Source organism: Hypomesus nipponensis, chromosome 16, assembly GCF_054491055.1.
Source record: "Hypomesus nipponensis isolate SF chromosome 16, ASM5449105v1, whole genome shotgun sequence".
Classification (NCBI taxonomy): domain Eukaryota; kingdom Metazoa; phylum Chordata; class Actinopteri; order Osmeriformes; family Osmeridae; genus Hypomesus; species Hypomesus nipponensis.
The window spans coordinates 422,501-440,686 of NC_140376.1; the positions used below are offsets into that span (position 1 = coordinate 422,501).

The 18,186-nt window shown below is 49.3% G+C and overlaps 2 protein-coding genes across 6 annotated transcripts in view; both read left to right on the top strand.

Annotated features, from left to right (window-relative positions):
• The window catches only part of kif1aa (kinesin family member 1Aa), a 46,190-nt gene extending 36,012 nt beyond the window's left edge, over positions 1-10,178 (top strand). Inside the window, 12 exon segments of the mRNA XM_084676321.1 lie at positions 1,221-1,247; positions 4,106-4,220; positions 4,531-4,664; positions 4,782-4,843; positions 5,112-5,257; positions 5,824-5,997; positions 6,226-6,297; positions 6,911-7,032; positions 7,330-7,467; positions 7,616-7,808; positions 8,132-8,250; positions 8,455-10,178. Coding sequence (XP_084532447.1) covers positions 1,221-1,247; positions 4,106-4,220; positions 4,531-4,664; positions 4,782-4,843; positions 5,112-5,257; positions 5,824-5,997; positions 6,226-6,297; positions 6,911-7,032; positions 7,330-7,467; positions 7,616-7,808; positions 8,132-8,250; positions 8,455-8,497 — 1,345 coding nt within the window. The 3' untranslated portion in view covers positions 8,498-10,178.
• A 2,231-nt stretch (positions 10,179-12,409) lies between these two features.
• Positions 12,410-18,164, top strand: scly (selenocysteine lyase). Of its 5 annotated transcripts, none has more exons than XM_084676324.1 (13): positions 12,411-12,773; positions 13,154-13,254; positions 13,390-13,499; positions 13,900-14,000; positions 14,158-14,344; positions 14,531-14,658; positions 14,953-15,103; positions 15,466-15,567; positions 15,868-15,908; positions 16,042-16,125; positions 16,281-16,383; positions 17,104-17,179; positions 17,379-18,164. In XM_084676324.1, exons 2-13 carry the CDS (start codon positions 13,157-13,159, stop codon positions 17,539-17,541), a joined length of 1,344 nt encoding a protein of 447 aa, XP_084532450.1. In that variant the 5' UTR covers positions 12,411-12,773; positions 13,154-13,156; the 3' UTR covers positions 17,542-18,164. The 5 variants fall into 5 exon arrangements, with proteins under 5 accessions (XP_084532452.1, XP_084532450.1, XP_084532451.1 ...); XM_084676325.1 differs by having other exon boundaries at positions 14,557-14,658; positions 14,945-15,103; XM_084676322.1 differs by having other exon boundaries at positions 12,412-12,773; positions 14,531-14,724; positions 14,945-15,103; positions 15,466-15,572; positions 15,872-15,908.
• Positions 18,165-18,186: the final 22 nt, after the last annotated feature.

Consider the following 18,186-nt stretch of genomic DNA (forward strand, 5'->3'; position numbering starts at 1 on the left):
TCTTTTTAAACATCTATCGATAGTATCTATACTGCTACTTGAGTGAAAGATGTGTGTATTTTTGCCATCTCTGCCCAGGTGTGACCCCTGGCTGCTGCATGGTAGCACAGCAAGGCAGGTCTTGGCCGGGGAAGCATGTCCACTTTGTAATGGATGAGCTTTCAATGGGAATGTTTGTTTCGCATCTCCTAGCACCACCGCTCATCTCTCCCTGGTTCCCTGGGATGTTTCGTAAATAAAATGTGGTTCCATCTGCAGGAGGTCACATGTTCAGATGAAGGAAGGAAACATTTAGGATGTTCTGATCGGGATTTTCTTATCATAATTGGCAACAGCAAGATTCAAATTGCATCTCACCTTTATAATACTGGTTAGACAAGGTGACTGTACTGTACTGTGAGTGTGTTTGAAAGCTGTCTTGGAGTCATGGCTGCCTCTAGCGCTGGCTGAATATCCCTCACTGTGGTGCTGATCTGTGCTCTGAATGTCTGTCATTCCACCAGCGTCCACCCTCACCCCTCCACCCTCACCCCTCCACCTTCACCCCTCCACCCTCACCCATAACTGCTTCCCCTGTCGGTCCTCACCCCTCCTCCCTCACCCCTCCTCCCTCATCCATCCCCCCTAACTATGTTGGACTACTCACTCACTCCCTCATTCAGAATAGCTTTGCTCTGCATCCTAACCAAACTACCAAGCACGTTGTTCACTGTTTGTGAAAGAAAGGACAAACTGCAGCCTCTAACCCGTGAAGATCTCGTTATAATGGTCTCCTGTCACCCCCTTGTGGTCACGCTGTCCTCCAGCATAACACGGCGTCACCAGAGGACACACTGGCATCGCCACCTCGCCCCTCACCTCCCCTGACCCTCCCCCCTCCACTCCCCTGACCCTCCCCCCTCCACTCCCCTGACCCTCCCCCCTCACCTCCCCTGACCCTCCCCCCTCACCTCCCCTGACCCTCCCCCCTCACCTCCCCCCCTCACCAGGCACAACACAGTATCACCTCACTGCACCATCAGTATGGGAGGGTGTGTGTATTCACTCTGTTATCAAATGTTATCAAAATAAAATGTTTTATCTTGTGACAACATAAGAAGGATGCATATTTGAATGATATTTGTTTAAGATTAATCAGTTCAAACCCAGTGACCTCCTGCTCGCTGCGCTGTTTCTCTACCTCCAGCCCACTAACAAAATGTTGTTTTGTGTTTTCACAGACAGTTTCTTGATTCGGACATGCCTAGGTATATTATTTTATTTTTATTGACAACCTCTCTCTTTACTCATTCTGGTAGAGTTAGATTCCCTCTCCTCTTCTGTCAACACTTTCTACTTCTTTACCATCTTCACTTCATCTCTGACTATCTTTCATGTGGACGAATCCTTGCCTCCCACCATCTGTCTGCCTGTCTGTCTGTCTGTCGTTCCCCTGCTTCCTGCTTCCCGCTTCCTGCTTCCTACTGGGTTGTCTTTCAGGGGAGGTGTTCCTCCAGAGCTCCCTCTCCCCTCGCTTCTTTGGTTTCGCGGTTGGTTTGTTTGAGCTGTTGTGAATCTCGGGGCGGGGGTTGAGGGCTGGGGCTGGGGCTGGGGCTGGGGCGGGGGCTGGGGCTGGCTTTGCTTCCTGTAGACTGAGTATGTGTGTGCTGAAGGTGTTGTGGGGCGGCAGTTCCCCTCCTGTCTGCCAGGGTCCGAGAAGGCTAATACCGTGCTCCACCACCAGAGGGCAGTAGAGATTCATCACCACAAAATGCAGTTAAACGTTCTTGGCTTAATGAGAGCTGTGTGTCGAACTGGGACTCAAACAATCTGAAATAGACTCTAACTCCTGTTCTCTCCCTAACTCCTGCTGCTCTGGTAGGAACAGCTTGTTGTTGGCTCCTCGCTGGCGACCTGCTCAGGAACATTAAACAGGGATCCTGGAAGCATTACGTCGGCCTTTCCTTTCACGCGCTGCTGTTGTGACATCTTTCAAATCTCATTTCTGCCTCGGTGAGTCTCGGCCAAACGGCAGAGACGACATGTTTCCTGGCAAGCTGCAGCAGCAGAATGACTTCAGGCTCCCTGGGACTGAGAGAGAACCGGAAGACGAGGGGGTGTAGGGGGGAAACTGCTTCCTCAACCCTGAGGATGTATGTTAGACAGCCTCGGCACTCTCCTGCTCGGGTGTGTGTGTGTGTGTGTGTGTGTGTGTGCAGAGTGCTGGGGTCAGTATTCAGGGGGAGCGTTAGTGTGCAGAGTGCTGGGGTCAGTATTCAGGGGGAGCGTTCCTCCTCACATCTTCCCAACACCTGGTCCTCTCCTCCCACGGATACAGATGTTCTGCTCTGATCACTATGGGATGGAGCTAGTCAGTATTCCTCCACCCTTCCACCCCTCCATCCTCCTCTCCCTCCGCCCCTGCATCTCTCCCCCCTCCTCACCCCCAAGTGACACCAAGGTCTCTTCCCACTGGGTCATCCTAGTCCAGAACCGAGGGCCTCAACATCTGAACTTGATGAAGCGTCCATCCTCTTCTCTCTCTACAGAAACATTTGTTTCCTCTCACATTTCTTGCTTGGATGAGTTCTTTCAGATTTAAGGCCTTTGCTGGGCATCCGTCCAGAAGTAAAACTGGTTTCAATGTGTCGTTATTTGCTCAGGAGGAAGGGCAGGACCTCGTATATCAACGTATGGGGTAAATCATAAAGGAGAATGAGAGGAAGGAGGGGCAGGGCTCTTCTTAAACAGGAACCATGTGCTATTAGCTTCCCCCTCTCCACCGGGGAACAGGACACAGACAGAGCCAGGAGAACTGCAAACTAGTTTGATCAGTTGTCAGGGTTTACAGTCAACAAGTCAACATGTTCACTGATAGGAAAAGAAAGTCCAGGTGATGGTTGTGGTGGTAGTGAGTCCAGGTGATGGTTGTGGTGGTAGTGAGTCCAGGTGATGGTTGTGGTGGTAGTGAGTCCAGGTGATGGTTGTGGTGGTAGTGAGTCCAGGTGATGGTTGTGGTGGTAGTGAGTCCAGGTGATGGTTGTGGTGGTAGTGAGTCCAGGTGATGGTTGTGGTGGTAGTGAGTCCAGGTGATGGTTGTGGTGGTAGTGAGTCCAGGTGATGGTTGTGGTGGTAGTGAGTCCAGGTGATGGTTGTGGTGGTAGTGAGTCCAGGTGATGGTTGTGGTGGTAGTGAGTCCAGGTGATGGTTGTGGTGGTAGTGAGTCCAGGTGATGGTTGTGGTGGTAGTGAGTCCAGGTGATGGTTGTGGTGGTAGTGGTGACTCGTCAGGGCTGTGGGAGAGCAACCTTCTGAGTTCACCAGCACCTCCATCCTCTTCCCTCTCACTTCAACTGTTGTGCTGCTCTTTCCTCTCAGCTCTGCCTCAGGAGTTGACTATAGGTATCTGTCATCCCTTTCTCCTCCTCCCCTCATGCCCCTCTCCTCCCCTCATCCGTCTCCCAGCTCCACCCTTCTTTTGTTCTGTGCTGTTCATCGTTCCTCTCTCTTCTGTGACGGTCTCACTCCTCCAAGTGTAGCATGCGGTTACGGTCAGTCCTCTGAACAGTGTCACTTAATTATTATAATATTTTTTGTCTCAAATCAATGTTGTCTCTCAATTATTCTTTGTAAATACTTTAGACACTTAACAGAGATAGTAGGTAGAGTTGATGGTATATACAGTATTATTCTAGTGTCTCTGTGGGTGAAGATAGGATAAGATCTAGATATTATCAGATCTAGCCTACTGTAGGTGAGGCAAAAATACCAGTTAGCATTCCTTCTTTGAGCTAATATGTCAGTAAACAAAAACAACTTTCAGTCGTTTTCAAACTGCACTCTACAGATTACTCTGAGATAGTTTTTGGACAGACAGTAGAAGGTACTTTCAGACTGACTCAGTGAGGGACTGGTGTGTATGAGTCCAGGCCAGAGATATTTCTGAAAGGGGCAGATGAACATTGAGAAGCCACTTTAACTGTCCTGTGTTGGGCCTCCTGCTCTTCCTCCTCCTCTTCTCCCTCCAACTACTCTTTCTATTTCCAACCCTCCTTCTCCACTTCCTTCTCTTCCTCTTCCTCCTCCTCTTTATTTTCCTCCTCTCTGTTTCTTCTCCTCTCTTTTAGAACGTTCTATCGTTTCGAGGCAGCCTGGGACAGCTCCATGCACAACTCCCTGCTGCTGAACCGTGTCACCCCTTACGGAGAGAAGATCTACATGACCCTGTCTGCCTACCTGGAGGTAACTTCCCCCCAACCTGACCATGACCCTAACCTGACCATGACCCTAGCCTGACCACAACCCTAACCTGACCACAACCCTAACCTGACCACAACCCTAACCTAACCATGACCCTAACCTGACCACAACCCTAACCTGACCACAACCCTAACTTGACCATGACCCTACCTGACCATGACCCTTACCCTAACCCTGATCATGATACTAACCCTCACTCTTAACCTAACCCAACCTGGAGGGAACCTAACCTAACCATGAACCTGGGATTATGCGTTAGGGAACTTTCTAATCCCACTCTCCACATCTGCAGATGGAGAACTGCACTCAGCCCACTGTCATAACCAAAGACTTCTGCATGGTGTTCTACTCCCGCGACGCCAAGCTGCCCGCCTCGCGTTCCCTCAGGAACCTGTTTGGCTCTGGGAGCCTGCGGGCTGTGGAGGGGTAAGGCCGTCACCGTCACCGCACACTGTCACCACACACCTCCCTCTGGGTCCGCACCTGCTTTGGTTTCCACTGGAACCGAGCCTAGCCCAGCTAATCTCAATCTCTCGTCTCCAGAAGCCGCGTGACTGGTGTGTACGAGGTCAGCTTGTGTCACTTGGCGGACGCAGGAAGTCCAGGTGAGCCTCTGTTGTCCTGCTGTGCAGCGCCACTCTGGTCCTCCCACAGGTGTGACACAGGGCCAGACTGACCCAGCCATGTGGCATCACAACACTAACCTGCTTTGACAACTGTGCAAGTTAGCCGATCTGGGTGGTTGGAGTCCACTGGCTCAACCTGTGGGTGGGACAAAAAAACACATGGAAAAACCGACTTATAAACACTTTTCTAAAGCAGAGTTTTGCCACCCCTGACCCTTGATCCCTGACCCTTGACCCTTGCGTGTAGGCATGCAGCGGCGGCGGAGGCGGGTACTGGACACCTCGGTGGCGTACGTCCGCGGGGAGGAGAACCTGGCGGGCTGGAGGCCGCGCAGCGACAGCCTCATCCTCGATCACCAGTGGGAGCTGGAGAAGCTCAGCCTGATGCAGGAGGTGAGACCACACCTGCTAAGACCCCTGCTGGACACAACCAGTACTGCAGCTAGACTCCTACTGGACACAACCAGTACTGCAGCTAGACTCCTACTGGACACAACCAGTACTGCAGCTAGACTCCTACTGGACACAACCAGTACTGCAGCTAGACTCCTACTGGACACAATCAGTACTGCAGCTAGACTCCTACTGGACACAACCAGTACTGCAGCTAGACTCCTACTGGACACAACCAGTACTGCAGCTAGACTCCTACTGGACACAACCAGTACTGCAGCTAGACTCCTACTGGACACAACCAGTACTGCAGCTAGACTCCTACTGGACACAACCAGTACTGCAGCTAGACTCCTACTGGACACAACCAGTACTGCAGCTAGACTCCTACTGGACACAACCAGTACTGCAGCTAGACTCCTACTGGACACAACCAGTACTGCAGCTAGCAAAAATAAAGAAACAGAACCAGGAATTCAACACCAAAATGTTTCTTGACTAGATACTAAACTATAATCAGTCTTGGTTTATCTGGGTGCTGATGGTGTGTGTGTGTGTGTCCTCAGGTGGAGAAGACCCGCCACTACCTGCTGCTGAGGGAGAAGTTAGAGTCCACCCTCCTGCTGGGCCAGGACTCCCTGCTGGGCATCTGTGAGGAGGCTAGCCCCCAGCCTTCTGACCCTGGCCTCGACCCCGGAGACGACCTCCACAGCGAGAGGCAGAGGGAGCTTGCTACCAAGGTCAGAGGACAGACCCTCACCATCTGAGTCACAGAACTCTCTATATATATATGGACCTCATTGTGATCATCCACCACACAAAGTAACATTGATCCTTGCCGGATAAGTGATATTTTCTGACTAAAGTGTATTGTTTGATAGGGTTGTGTTTGTCCTGATGTCCTTCATGCTTAACTGACTACCTCTCTTCCTCTGTCCTCCTGCCTCTCCTCTTCTGTCCTCCTGCAGTGTCTGAGGCTGCTCAGTCACTCCTTCAACAGAGACTACAGCCACGTGTGTGTCAGTGCCAGCGAGAGCAAGGTACGCTGCTTCCTGTAGTACCCTGCTTCCTGTAGTACCCCACTTCCTGTAGTCCCCTGCTTCCTGTAGTACCCCACTTCCTGTAGTACCCTGCTTCCTGTAGTACCCCACTTCCTGTAGTCCCCTGCTTCCTGTAGTACCCCACTTCCTGTAGTACCCTGCTTCCTGTAGTACCCCACTTCCTGTAGTACCCCACTTCCTGTAGTCCCCTGCTTCCTGTAGTACCCTGCTTCCTGTAGTACACTGCTTCCTGTAGTCCCCTGCTTCCTGTAGGAACCTGCTTCCTGTAGGACTCCACTTCCTGTAGTATCCTACTTCCTGGATTACCCCGCTTCCTGTAGTACCCTACTTCCTGTTGCAGCTCTGTCACAACTGTGTGTTTAGTCCTGAACGCTTGTTCGGAGTCTCTGTAGGAACTGATGTGTTTGTGATGTTTGTAGTTCAGTCATGACCAGACCTCAGTTTGTCTGAGAACACTGAGTCTCGTTACATAAGGCTAATTCAAGTTTTACTGTGAGATTCTCCAGATTGTGTTTTGAAAGGCGTGTTTATGTGTGTGTGTTTGTGTATGTGTTTGTATATGTGTGTGTGTGGGTGTTTGTGTGTGTCCCAGCTCTCTGAGATGTCTGTGACTCTGCTGATGGAGTCCACCTCGGCCTCGCCTGTCAACACCCTCACCCCTTCCTCCACCTGCCCCTCGCTGGTGGAGGGTTGCTACAGCAACACCGAGCTCAGGTCAGTCTCCTGGCCGTGACGCTGGACTAGTGACACGCAGCAGAGCCCTGCAGCACGGCTAGCTCCTGAACTCAGCCAGGTTCAGTCTGCCATGTCTGTCACAGCCCAGCGTACATTCACCAGATACAGCCGAGCCTCTGAAGTAGTCAGGGTTCAGTCATACTGGAAGGGTAACTAACCTGGCTGAAGAGTGACAGTTGTTTATTTTCCCCTCCTGTTCCCCTACCCTCCTGCCTCCTCTCTTCCTCCCCCCTCTCCTCCTCCCCCTCTCCTCCCACCCCCCCTCTCCTCCTCCAGACCCCCTGCCCCCCGCTCTCGGGCCCCCAGCCCGGATCTCCAGCTGGCAGGGGAGGCCAGGAAGGCCCAGCAGGGGGCTGCGGAGGCCAAGCCCAGGATACGCCGCTTCGTACCGGACATCCAGGAGATCCGCGTCAGGTAAGAAGATCCAGAAGGACCCCCCGCCCCCCCAACTGGACGAACAGCAGACCAAAACCAGTCGCGCTGGACTTGGTAGATGTCTCCGGTGTGTTCGAACTTCAGATCCAACACTTGGTGAGCTCCTCTCTGTGGTGTTTCTCCCCAGCCCCATCGTGTCTAAGAAGGGCTACATCCACTTCTTGGAGCCCAACACCAACGGCTGGGTGAAGCGCTACGTGGTGGTGCGCCGTCCGTATGTCTACATCTACAACTCTGAGCGGGACAGCGTGGAGCGGGCCATCCTCAACCTCTCCTCCGCCCAGGTGGAATACAGCGAGGACCAGCAGGCCATGCTTAAGGTCTTTATGCCCTTACAACTTTATAAACGTAACATTTTCTACTGTACATTATAGTGTCCCCCTTTTCATGGTTTTAACGTTCACTTACAATAACAATAACAATGACGTTTTTTTTACATTTGATTAATGTAGCAGAAACCTTTATCCGAAGCAACTTACAAATAGTACAAACACTTTTTTTCATAATTTTGACATGAACATAAAGTGTTCTAAATCTCACGCTAATGTGCAGTCCCTCTCCGCTCTGATTTGCCATGAAAGGACTGAAAGCAGAGAGCCAATGGACGTTGTGATAACCTGTGGTAACCTGTGTTCCCTCTCAGAGCCCCAACACGTTTGCGGTGTGTACAGAACACCGAGGTATCCTGCTGCAGGCCAACAATGACAAGGACATGCAGGACTGGCTGTACGCCTTCAACCCCCTGCTGGCTGGCACCATCAGGTGACACTCACTCACATCTCCCCTCCCAACCGCGCTGGAGGACAACAGATCTCACTGACTTCTGCCTCAACATGAAATGTCCTGTTTTTATAACCAATGATTCATTCACATATGTTAAGAATAATTTACAGTGAAGTTTTCATGATTCGTTCATATTGAATCCTTAATTGAGTGTTTCAATCTCTGATTCTGGTTCTCCATCAGATCAAAGCTGTCCAGAAGAAGAGCAGGGCTGAGCAGGATGTGATAGTCAGCAGAAGGCGTCCTCAGAGAAGATCTGGAACACAGAGACTGACCTGTACTGTACATAGATCCCTTACACTGTACCTAGTTAACGTTCCCAACACCCCCTCCCAACTCCAACCCCAGCCCCACACACCACATCCTGCACACGCTCAGTTGATCACCAGGGTGCAGGGCACCAGTTTCCTCCTGGCTGGAACGCCACAGTTGTTGTGTCAGCTTCTGCTGGGATGACAGACCTCTTCCAGACATCCCCACAAGAGAAACAGAGAGAATGAAAGAGAGAGAGGGAGAAACAGAGAGAGAAATGGAGGAATAAGTAGGTGTTCCTTGTTTAAAAAAGGCTAAACACAGTAAACTGTCATGTAGATGTCAAGAACACATTTAGCTTAAAACTAGCTTGAAATCTCCTCAGAGAACAAAAACAAAGAAACCATGATAGTAAAATGTAAAGAGTCAATAAATGTCAACATGAATCACATTAATACATTTTCACTTCTACAGAACAGATAGGTGGTTTTTGAACCTCAATGCTGCTCTTATGATCCTATACAGTTATATTGGACTGCTGCACAAAGCTACGTTAAACAGATCCATTCAAACACATCTTGCTGAGATAGCTTTAGCTTGGCTGGTAATCAGTGTCTCTCTAGTCTCTCATCTCTACGGCAGTCTCAGCTGTTGGCTAGCGAGCCCTGGAGCTCATCTAACAGGACTGATACCATAATCCTGAAGCCATCTTGAGTTGCTATGAGTGGTCAAACCTTGCAGCCATGGCAACATGACTGAGAAGGGCAGGTGTCAAACGGTCCCACAACCCTCTGGCGGTCTGGTGAAGCCAGTTCCTGCTACTTCCTCCTGTAGCTGCCTGGGAGTCGTAGTTTTGACCGCTGTAGTTCTGACCACTTCCTGTCATCTGCTATCAGATTAACTGTTCAGAAGATCCTTACCGTCTTTCCTGACTTTCCTTTTAATTAAGATGTGAGATATTTACAAATTCAGCTGCGTCGTTATTTATTTCTGCATGTATTTATTTACATAGACAATTATATTTCTATGGTCGTACAGTGCAATTTCTGCACATGGCACTTTTTACTATGAGTTCCTTAAACATTTTGATAAACATGACCTGGACCGCCCCTACCAATCCATGACTGTGGTAAACGCTAGCCCCCCAAAACACCACAACAACAACGTCAACTTACACAGGGCCAGCTTGTCCTGATGCTGAATATTACTTGAATTATGTCATTACTTATATATATAATCTGAGTAGTTGTACCTGAGCTTCGAGTCACTGTTACCTGTGATGTGATGTGTGACTGGGACAGAGGAGACTGAAGCCAGCCAGAGTACTGAGTCAGCAGTGCTCTTACATAATGGACAGAAAACATGTAAAACAGAGTCTGTTTGTAGCACACAAGACAAAACTAAGTTTGTACATTGATATTAATGTAGTGCCTCTCTTTTCAACATACACCATCAGCATCAGATCATTTGATTCTACTTCATCATCATGCTGCTGTTGTCATGGATACTTCCCCTGTCTCCCAGTCCTACTGCATCATACATGACTGTCTTCTGATTACCTTCAACTGTGTGTGTGAGTGTGTGGTATGTTTGTGTGTGCACAAGCAAATATACTGTATTTCAAGCCAGACTGTACAGTAAATGTTATACACCTAGTATGATCCCATACAGTACGGTATTTTCTAAACATATCTAATGACAGTATAAATATTGGTTTCTTCAGAAACCTACTAATATTGAATTACTGACAACCGACTGACGGACTGCTATCTCCCAGAGACTTCCTGTGTATTCCTGACATATAAGCAGGAAGCCTTGTCTTTAGGAGGGAAGCTCTCCCTAGACTTGCCATGTCAGTTTAGACACTCCCTGGATGCTTTCTGACCACTGTGATCTGGACAGTACCAAAGCTCTCACCTTCTGGAGAAAGAGAGGCATTTTCAAGGTTGATTTTATTGATGGTTTGACAGAAAAACTGGATAAGCAGAGAGCCCCCGTAAGGCTCATCCCTCACCACCAGTCCCATGACATGACCTGAGTGTCAGAGAACGAGGAAGATAAGGCGTGTCGGGTTGACACGATGATGCAGAACCTGCCAAACACCTTTGAGCTCCAGCTGTCCCTGATGCTCAGCTGGGATGTACTTGAGTGTTTGCTTGTTTGTGACCGCAGTCATGATTGCCGGTGCACAGTGTATGTTATGTACATGGGCTGACCAACATGCCCCATGACCACGGCTTATCCAGGTGTTCACAGTTCTTCACTGGTGTCTAAGCTGAGCGCTCGCCCAGGAACAAGGGCTGTCAATGGGCCAGGACTCTGTCACATTCCCCCTACTGCTGGTTTGCTTACAGGTTCAGAAAGCAGATTGGATAGATGACTCGGGTGACTTCAGCCTGGTGGGTTTACGAGCGTGTCCTAGGCCGGCCACCCTAGACAGCATGCTCAGACACAGAGGGTTGGGATGAAATAGCACTTATGGGAGTTAAGGCATGATTGTAAATCTCCATCAAACAAAAAGCCTACTGAAACATTAACCTAATGTCTGTCCAGGCACCATGTAAACAGTGCTGCTCTGTCAAGAATAAGGGACGACTGGGAATCATTTGAAATATTCACAGCACTTCTGAGCAATGCTTATGACAGTATCCATACCTGAGCATATACCAGTTTGACAGTGCTCTGTGTGTTGTGGGAAGCTATGGATATTAGACTGAACATAAATGAACATGGATCACTGGCTCAAAATCTCAAATTTTCATGTATTGTAAAACCACTAAGTGATATTGGATAAAAAGGAACAACATTGTATTTGCATACAGCTATTGTGTGTTTTGAAACTATTATAATTCTCTTGGAGTGGAAGCTGTAGGATATTACAGCTGAGGTGATGTCATAAGGAACATCATATACAGTATCAAAGACAAGTCTGGCTTAGTTTGCTCATGGTCTGTGTGTGTGTTCGTGTGTGTGTTCGTGTGTGTATTCTGCTGTATGTAAGTCTTCGTGTTGTGGTGTCTTGCCATGCAGGCAGTTTTAATGCTTGGCTGTAGTTTTTGTTTTCAGCTGAAGAATGGGACGCTAGCTTTGTTATTTGAGGAGAAACACCTTGAGGTGCACTGTGTGTATCAGGCATTGTCTGATCTCAGAACATCCGTCTCGTTTGACTGTCAGCCTACCAAACCTCCACTGGTGCAACACTGAACAAATACACTGAATGTAACAGAAACAAACTATCAAACTTATTGCTATGTTGGATTGTCGATTGCAAACCTATTTAACTGGTTTGGGTGCCGGATACAGTCAATAACTCAGTCAATAAGACTATTTGTAAGAAGTAGAATTTAATTTATCCCCCGTAGACATTGTGACACAGTGTTAGTGTTCAGTATATTACTATAACTGTCCCTCTGGCCACAGTGTCCTTCACTAAACCCTGACAGCCTTGCAAAGCAGAACCTTTTTTCTAACCATCACCTCTGTTTCCATTTGTGTGCTTCCATATTTAACCAGAACTGTTTGTCATTAGCTCTGTCGAACTCCACACATAATACTTTTTTTCCCTATTTTTTTCATGTTCATTTGCATTGTATATAGACATGATTGCTGTGAAAGATGTATTATAAAGCCGTAACCCGTTTATACCATCTTAAATGGGCAGTAGTTCAATCAATGTCTCTATTTGAGTGTTGGAGTTAAGCGTCAAATGTTTGTGTACACTAAACACATTGTCAGATATGAAATAAACGTGAAACATTATGCAACACTATCAATGTCTGCCAGTTTGTTTCTTTGCTTCTTGCATAGTGGGAACTATTGATTTTGAACAGCCCAGAATTGTAAGGGTTAACAGAGATGTCAACATGGCACTTCCGGTTCTAGAAGCGTCAGTGTTGAACTAAAAGGTCCACGTTTTATAAGATAAATAATGAATCGGGATTCACATCGTTTTGTCACAACGCGGCCGGTCGACAAGTCGTTCCTCAGTGCTGAGCTATAAAGGAACGACAATATATGTATATAATTATTTCCCATCATAACTAGCCGTTGTTGGCTGCGGGTCTTATCTGTATCATAACGACTCAAAATTCTTGCTACACTTGTGTTTCGAATCGGCGGCACCAAACTGGTGCACCGCGAGATGACCCTACAAACGTAAATAAGAGCGGAGTCTCATCGAAGCTATCATTTCGAAAGCTGGTTAGCAAATCATTGACAAGCTTTCTTCCAGCCACCTTCTCGTCTCAAAGGTTGGACAGTCGTAAACTTGAAGTGTCTGTTTTTATTGTGATACTGATGTTGGTGAAACAAGCATCCTTTTCTCTAAACAGCTTGTTGACATGAGCAAACTGATTTGCTAGCACCCCCTACACAGCTAACGTTAGTAAACTACTTGTGTCCATGGTGGACACGCACAATATTTTTGCTAGCTAGCTAGCTATTGGCTAGATAGGAACTACTGTACTGTTGTTACTTTGGTCATGTTCAGCTAGGCATTACCTACGTTTATTTAGTCTCACGCTCACTCAGTCACAATGTACCCAATAACTTAAACAAGTTAGCGTTAGCTATCTAACACACTCAGCTCTATAACAAAATCAGCTATTGTCTTTGTGACTTTTTTCAATAGTTTATGATGACTGACCCGGGCGCGAGCTGCAATAAAGGCCACCACCACCACCATCACGCATATCATGACCTCACTCTGGATCACCTGTCAGATGTGGACAGGTTTGACCAAATGAATCCACATTTGTAAACAACTCAGTCGTTTGCGTTTTTGATCAGAAACGTTTACTAACGCTAACTCTGGCTTATACTTGTCCGTTTTCTTTACCGGTGTCATCACCCGTTCCTATCATGCAGGATCTACATGGACTACAATGCTACCACCCCTTGCGAACCTGAGGTGGTCCAGGCCATCTCTGATGCGCTTCTGGAGGCGTGGGGGAACCCTAGTAGCGGCTACGCTGCCGGTACGAAGCAGGTTGTGATACCTAGCTTCCGTCCAGTCCTGTTGATATAGCTGGTCTATGGAAGCAAATCAGTGACATTATGTTTTGAATTGAAGGCATTAAATAGTTCATATTGACATTTAAACACCACCAAATGTGTTGGTTTTGAATTCACCTCTTTAAATTTAAAATATAAATTAATTTTAAGGTAAAAAAAGAAATTGAGGTTTCTCAAATTCGAAATGTAAAATTCAGATCCTTAAATATATATACAAAATTGATTTAGTTTGACTTCAGTCGAAATTTGACTTAATTTGACTCAATCGGTTAATCGCTGCATCCCTCTACTAGGTCCAGGTGTTCATTTCAGAACCTCGTCTGACTCAATTGATGTGATCCACATCTTGGTTTTTCGCCCCAGGTGTAAAAGCCAGGCAGATGATCAACCAAGCCAGAGAGGAAGTGGCCCGCATGGTGGGCGGCAGTGCAGAGGACATCATCTTCACCTCAGGAGGGACCGAGGTGTGCAAGACATAACACAGCTTCACTGAGACTATCAGAACATCATTGATCTTTTATTTACTGTTCTTATCTGTTATTTCTTTCAGTCCAGCGTGTCCTGTGCAGTGCAGTGGTGGGGTTTACTTGGTCAGTGATGTGTGATCCTCTTTCCTTCCAGGCCAACAACCTGGTGTTCCACACGGCTATGGAGCACTTCAACAGGAGCTGCAGGGAGGAGGAGCTGTCTGTGGGGGCGAGACGGCCCCTCAACGGGGCCCCAGACGTCCCCCACATCATCACCTCCAGCGTGGAGCACGACTCAGTGACCCTGACCGCCAACCACCTGCAGACAGAGGGAAGGGCAGGTGGGTCGATGCTTACTGTGTTGTAACTGTTCAAACCTTCTGGGTTTATGAAAGTCATAACACCAGTGGTCGTAGCTGCCGAAAATAACACTTGAGATACTTTCTGTCTCGTACTTTACATCTTTAAGTTGTCTTTTCTCAATCCCTGATGGTGGTTCTAAAGTCCTCGCTTGGTTTCTGCCACAGATGTGACGTTTGTGCCCGTCTCCAAGGTGACGGCCCAGGTGGAAGTGGAGGCTGTCATGGCCGCTGTGCGTTCCTCCACCTGCCTCATCTCCGTCATGATGGCCAACAACGAGACGGGGGTCCTGATGGTGAGACCAGACAGGGGAGACCGGACAGGGGAGACCAGACAGGGCCATGATCAGCCGTCCTGTAAAGTAAAACAACCAGGAGGATGAATGTGATTGGTTGAAACGGGTTGTAGGATTTGGGTTACCAGGAAGCCGCAGTGTTCATCCAAGCTAGGGTTCGTACACCAGCTCCTCTGTTCAGTGTGCAGCATCAGAACAGCGACAGGGGTCTTGATTGTGAGAACAGCAGGATTATATAACATACTAAAACATCATCTGTCATATTATCCCTGCCCCTCCTCCTCAGCCAATCAGAGAGCTTGGTCAGAAGGTACGAGCCCTCAACAAGCAACGGCACCAGTATCCCAGAATCCTTCTGCACACGGACGCAGCCCAGGCTATAGGAAAGGTGCCTGTGGACGCCCGCGACCTGGAAGTGGATTACCTCACCATCGTGGGTCACAAGGTCAGCAGCTCTCATTGGCTGTGTGAGGATGACAGAGAACAGAAAGTGCTGTCCCTTTAAGACTGGCTCTCACTCCGCTAAGTGCTGTCCCTTTAAGACTGGCTCTCACTCCGCTAAGTGCTGTCCCTTTAAGACTGGCTCCCACTCCGCTAAGTGCTGTCCCTTTAAGACTGGCTCCCACTCCGCTAAGTGCTGTCCCTTTAAGACTGGCTCCCACTCCGCTAAGTGCTGTCCCTTTAAGACTGGCTCTCACTCCGCTGCTCGTCATGTCGGGCGGCAAAAAGGACCATGTTTACCCAGATATTAGATTGAGACGCTGTGATTGGTGGATGTAACCCCAGGAGGGCTGGTGTCTGTTGCAGTTCTACGGCCCCCGGATTGGAGCTCTGTATGTGAACGGCCCCGGGAGCTCCGCCCCGCTGTACCCCCTGCTGTTCGGAGGAGGCCAGGAGAGAAACTTCAGACCAGGGTAGCGTTCATGCCAGCTTGAGCCTCTTATGTTTCATCATTCATCGGCTGCCATGTACATCTAACACAACGTAGAGCAGCTATCACATACAGCACTCCTGCAACGTAGAGCAGCTATCACATACAGCACTCCTGCAACGTAGAGCTATGGTGCAAGACTTTTACTACCATACTTTTACCATCGTAACAGCTTGGAACAGCTACCATCCATGTATACAGCAAGCTGAGGGTTTAGAATGAGCAGCAGAGGAAACTGGGATGTCTGACTGGGTCTTGAAGGAGTCTTGTTTTCTCTTCCAGAACTGAGAACACAGCGATGATCGCTGGCCTGGGAAAGGTAGGTCGTCTGCTCAGTGAGCTCCTCCTGGCCTGGCTGCCCAGGGTCAGCTGGTAACACACCAAGCTGAAGGGCTCTGTAGTGCTGCATGTTGGACATGCTCAGTGGCTAAGCTTTGTTGTTGGGTTGTTAGGCTGCAGAGCTGGTGAACTCCAACCTGCCTGGATACAACAGCCACATGCTCAGCACCAGACTCTACCTGGAGCAGAGACTCAAGGTGAGACCCTCATGACATCATTTCCTGTTAGCCTAGGACATCATTTCCTGTTAGCCTTGTACATCATTTCCAGTTAGCCTTGTACATCATTTCCTGTTAGCCTCACGTTGAGTTAACATCTAGTTTGTGTGACCAGGCTGTGTTTGTGTGACCAGGCTGTGTTTGGAGAGAGCAAGCTCCATTTCAACAGCCTCTTCCCCGGCTCCGAGTGTCTTCCCAACACGTGTAACGTTTCCATCCTGGGCCCCGGATTGGAGGGTGAGTCGGGTCATGACCCCAACCTTGCTTCCTGTATTGTGATTGGTGTGTTTCAGTGTCCTCCAGCCTTGCTCCCAGTCTGGTCGCAGGGAGGTCGTGACCTGCCCCAGTAGGGCAGCTTGTAAACAACTAGTTCTGAATTATTTACACCTGTCCCCTCCTCTCCCTCCTGTCTCTCCTCTCCTCTCCCCCCACCCCCATCCCCCCCTCCTCTCCCTCCTGTCTCTCCTCTCCTCATCCCCCCACCCCCATCCCCCCCTCCTCTCCCTCCTGTCTCTCCTCTCCTCTCCCCCCCACCCCCATCCCCCCTCCTCTCCCTCCTGTCTCTCCTCTCCTCATCCCCCCACCCCCATCCCCCCCTCCTCTCCCTCCTGTCTCTCCTCATCCCCCCACCCCCATCCCCCCTCCTCTCCCTCCTGTCTCTCCTCTCCTCTCCCCCCCACCCCCATCCCCCCCTCCTCTCCCTCCTGTCTCTCCTCTCCTCTCCCCCCCACCCCCATCCCCCCTCCTCTCCCTCCTGTCTCTCCTCTCCTCATCCCCCCACCCCCATCCCCCCCTCCTCTCCCTCCTGTCTCTCCTCATCCCCCCACCCCCATCCCCCCCTCCTCTCCCTCCTGTCTCTCCTCTCCTCTCCCCCCCACCCCCATCCCCCCCTCCTCTCCCTCCTGTCTCTCCTCTCCTCTCCCCCCACCCCCATCCCCCCTCCTCTCCCTCCCCCAGGTAGGAAGGTGTTATCCAGCTGTAAGAGGCTGCTAGCCAGTGTGGGAGCTGCCTGTCACTCAAACAGAGGAGACAGGTGAGAGGACGTTTCCCCAGCAGCAGACCCATAAACCACTACCTTCCCAGTCTAACTTCCTCCCTGCATCACCACACCATGGTTATCACACCGGCCTCACCGGTATTACTATACCACCACACCATCGTAACCTGTGTCTCCCTATATCCTGCTGTGTGTGGTGTGTGTGTGTGTGGCGTATGTGTGTGTGTGTGTTCAGTCCGTCCCACATCTTGCTGAGCTGTGGCATTCCTCCGGAGGTGGCGTCCAACGCCGTGCGCCTGAGTGTGGGCAGGAACACGTCGAGGGAGGAGGTGGAGCAGGTGGTGCAGGACCTGAGGGCTGCCGTGACGACGCTGGAGCTGGCCTCCATGTTGGGATGACGACGTCATCGTCACACGTGCTGTAGAGAGGAGATGAGGAGCACTTGTTTTGCAGCCCTGTTGGTGGTTATGGGTCTGATCCATGGGTTACTGTGCTGGGGTGATGCTAATCACTCATGCCCAAGTATCTGCCAGTATTTCCAATAGTAATGGAGCCATACTGTATATACAGTAGTTACATACCTAGACATTGTGTGTGCTAGATAAAGCACAGTCACAGTGCAGGGAATCTGCACTTCCATGAATACAATTATAAGAAAGCATTTATTCAACACTTTTTTCTTTTTATAACCTGAAGTGCGTACAAGGCTGCACATTGCACAATGGATGTGAGTGAATCAATTATTTAAACGTAAATATTTTGAAATGAATGACATTCCTCTGTGAAGGATGTTGAGATGTGTGTGCCCCCTGACAGCTGTTCAGGAGAACATGGTACTAATGACGGGTGCAAACAGCCTTGCTGTGACTTGACTGATGTGGGCGAAGGGATGGTGGTACAGAGCGCTTGTTACCTCCATCATCACGGCCTCTGAGTAACCCAGGACGTGTCACTGAGGACTTCAGACAGAAGGAAACATGTTGATCTGATCTACTGTAATAAAACATGTAGTGGCATTTCCCTTTTGTTTTACTGTCATTCAT

Coding starts and splice junctions, on each gene's coding strand:
- scly (XM_084676322.1), top strand. CDS start 13,157: ATGATGACTGACCCGGGCGCGAGCTGCAATAAAGGCCACCACCACCAC. Junction 14,345..14,530: donor GCAGACAGAGGGAAGGGCAG/GTGGGTCGATGC, acceptor TTTCTGCCACAG/ATGTGACGTTTGTGCCCGTC. Junction 17,180..17,378: donor CACTCAAACAGAGGAGACAG/GTGAGAGGACGT, acceptor GTGTGTGTTCAG/TCCGTCCCACATCTTGCTGA.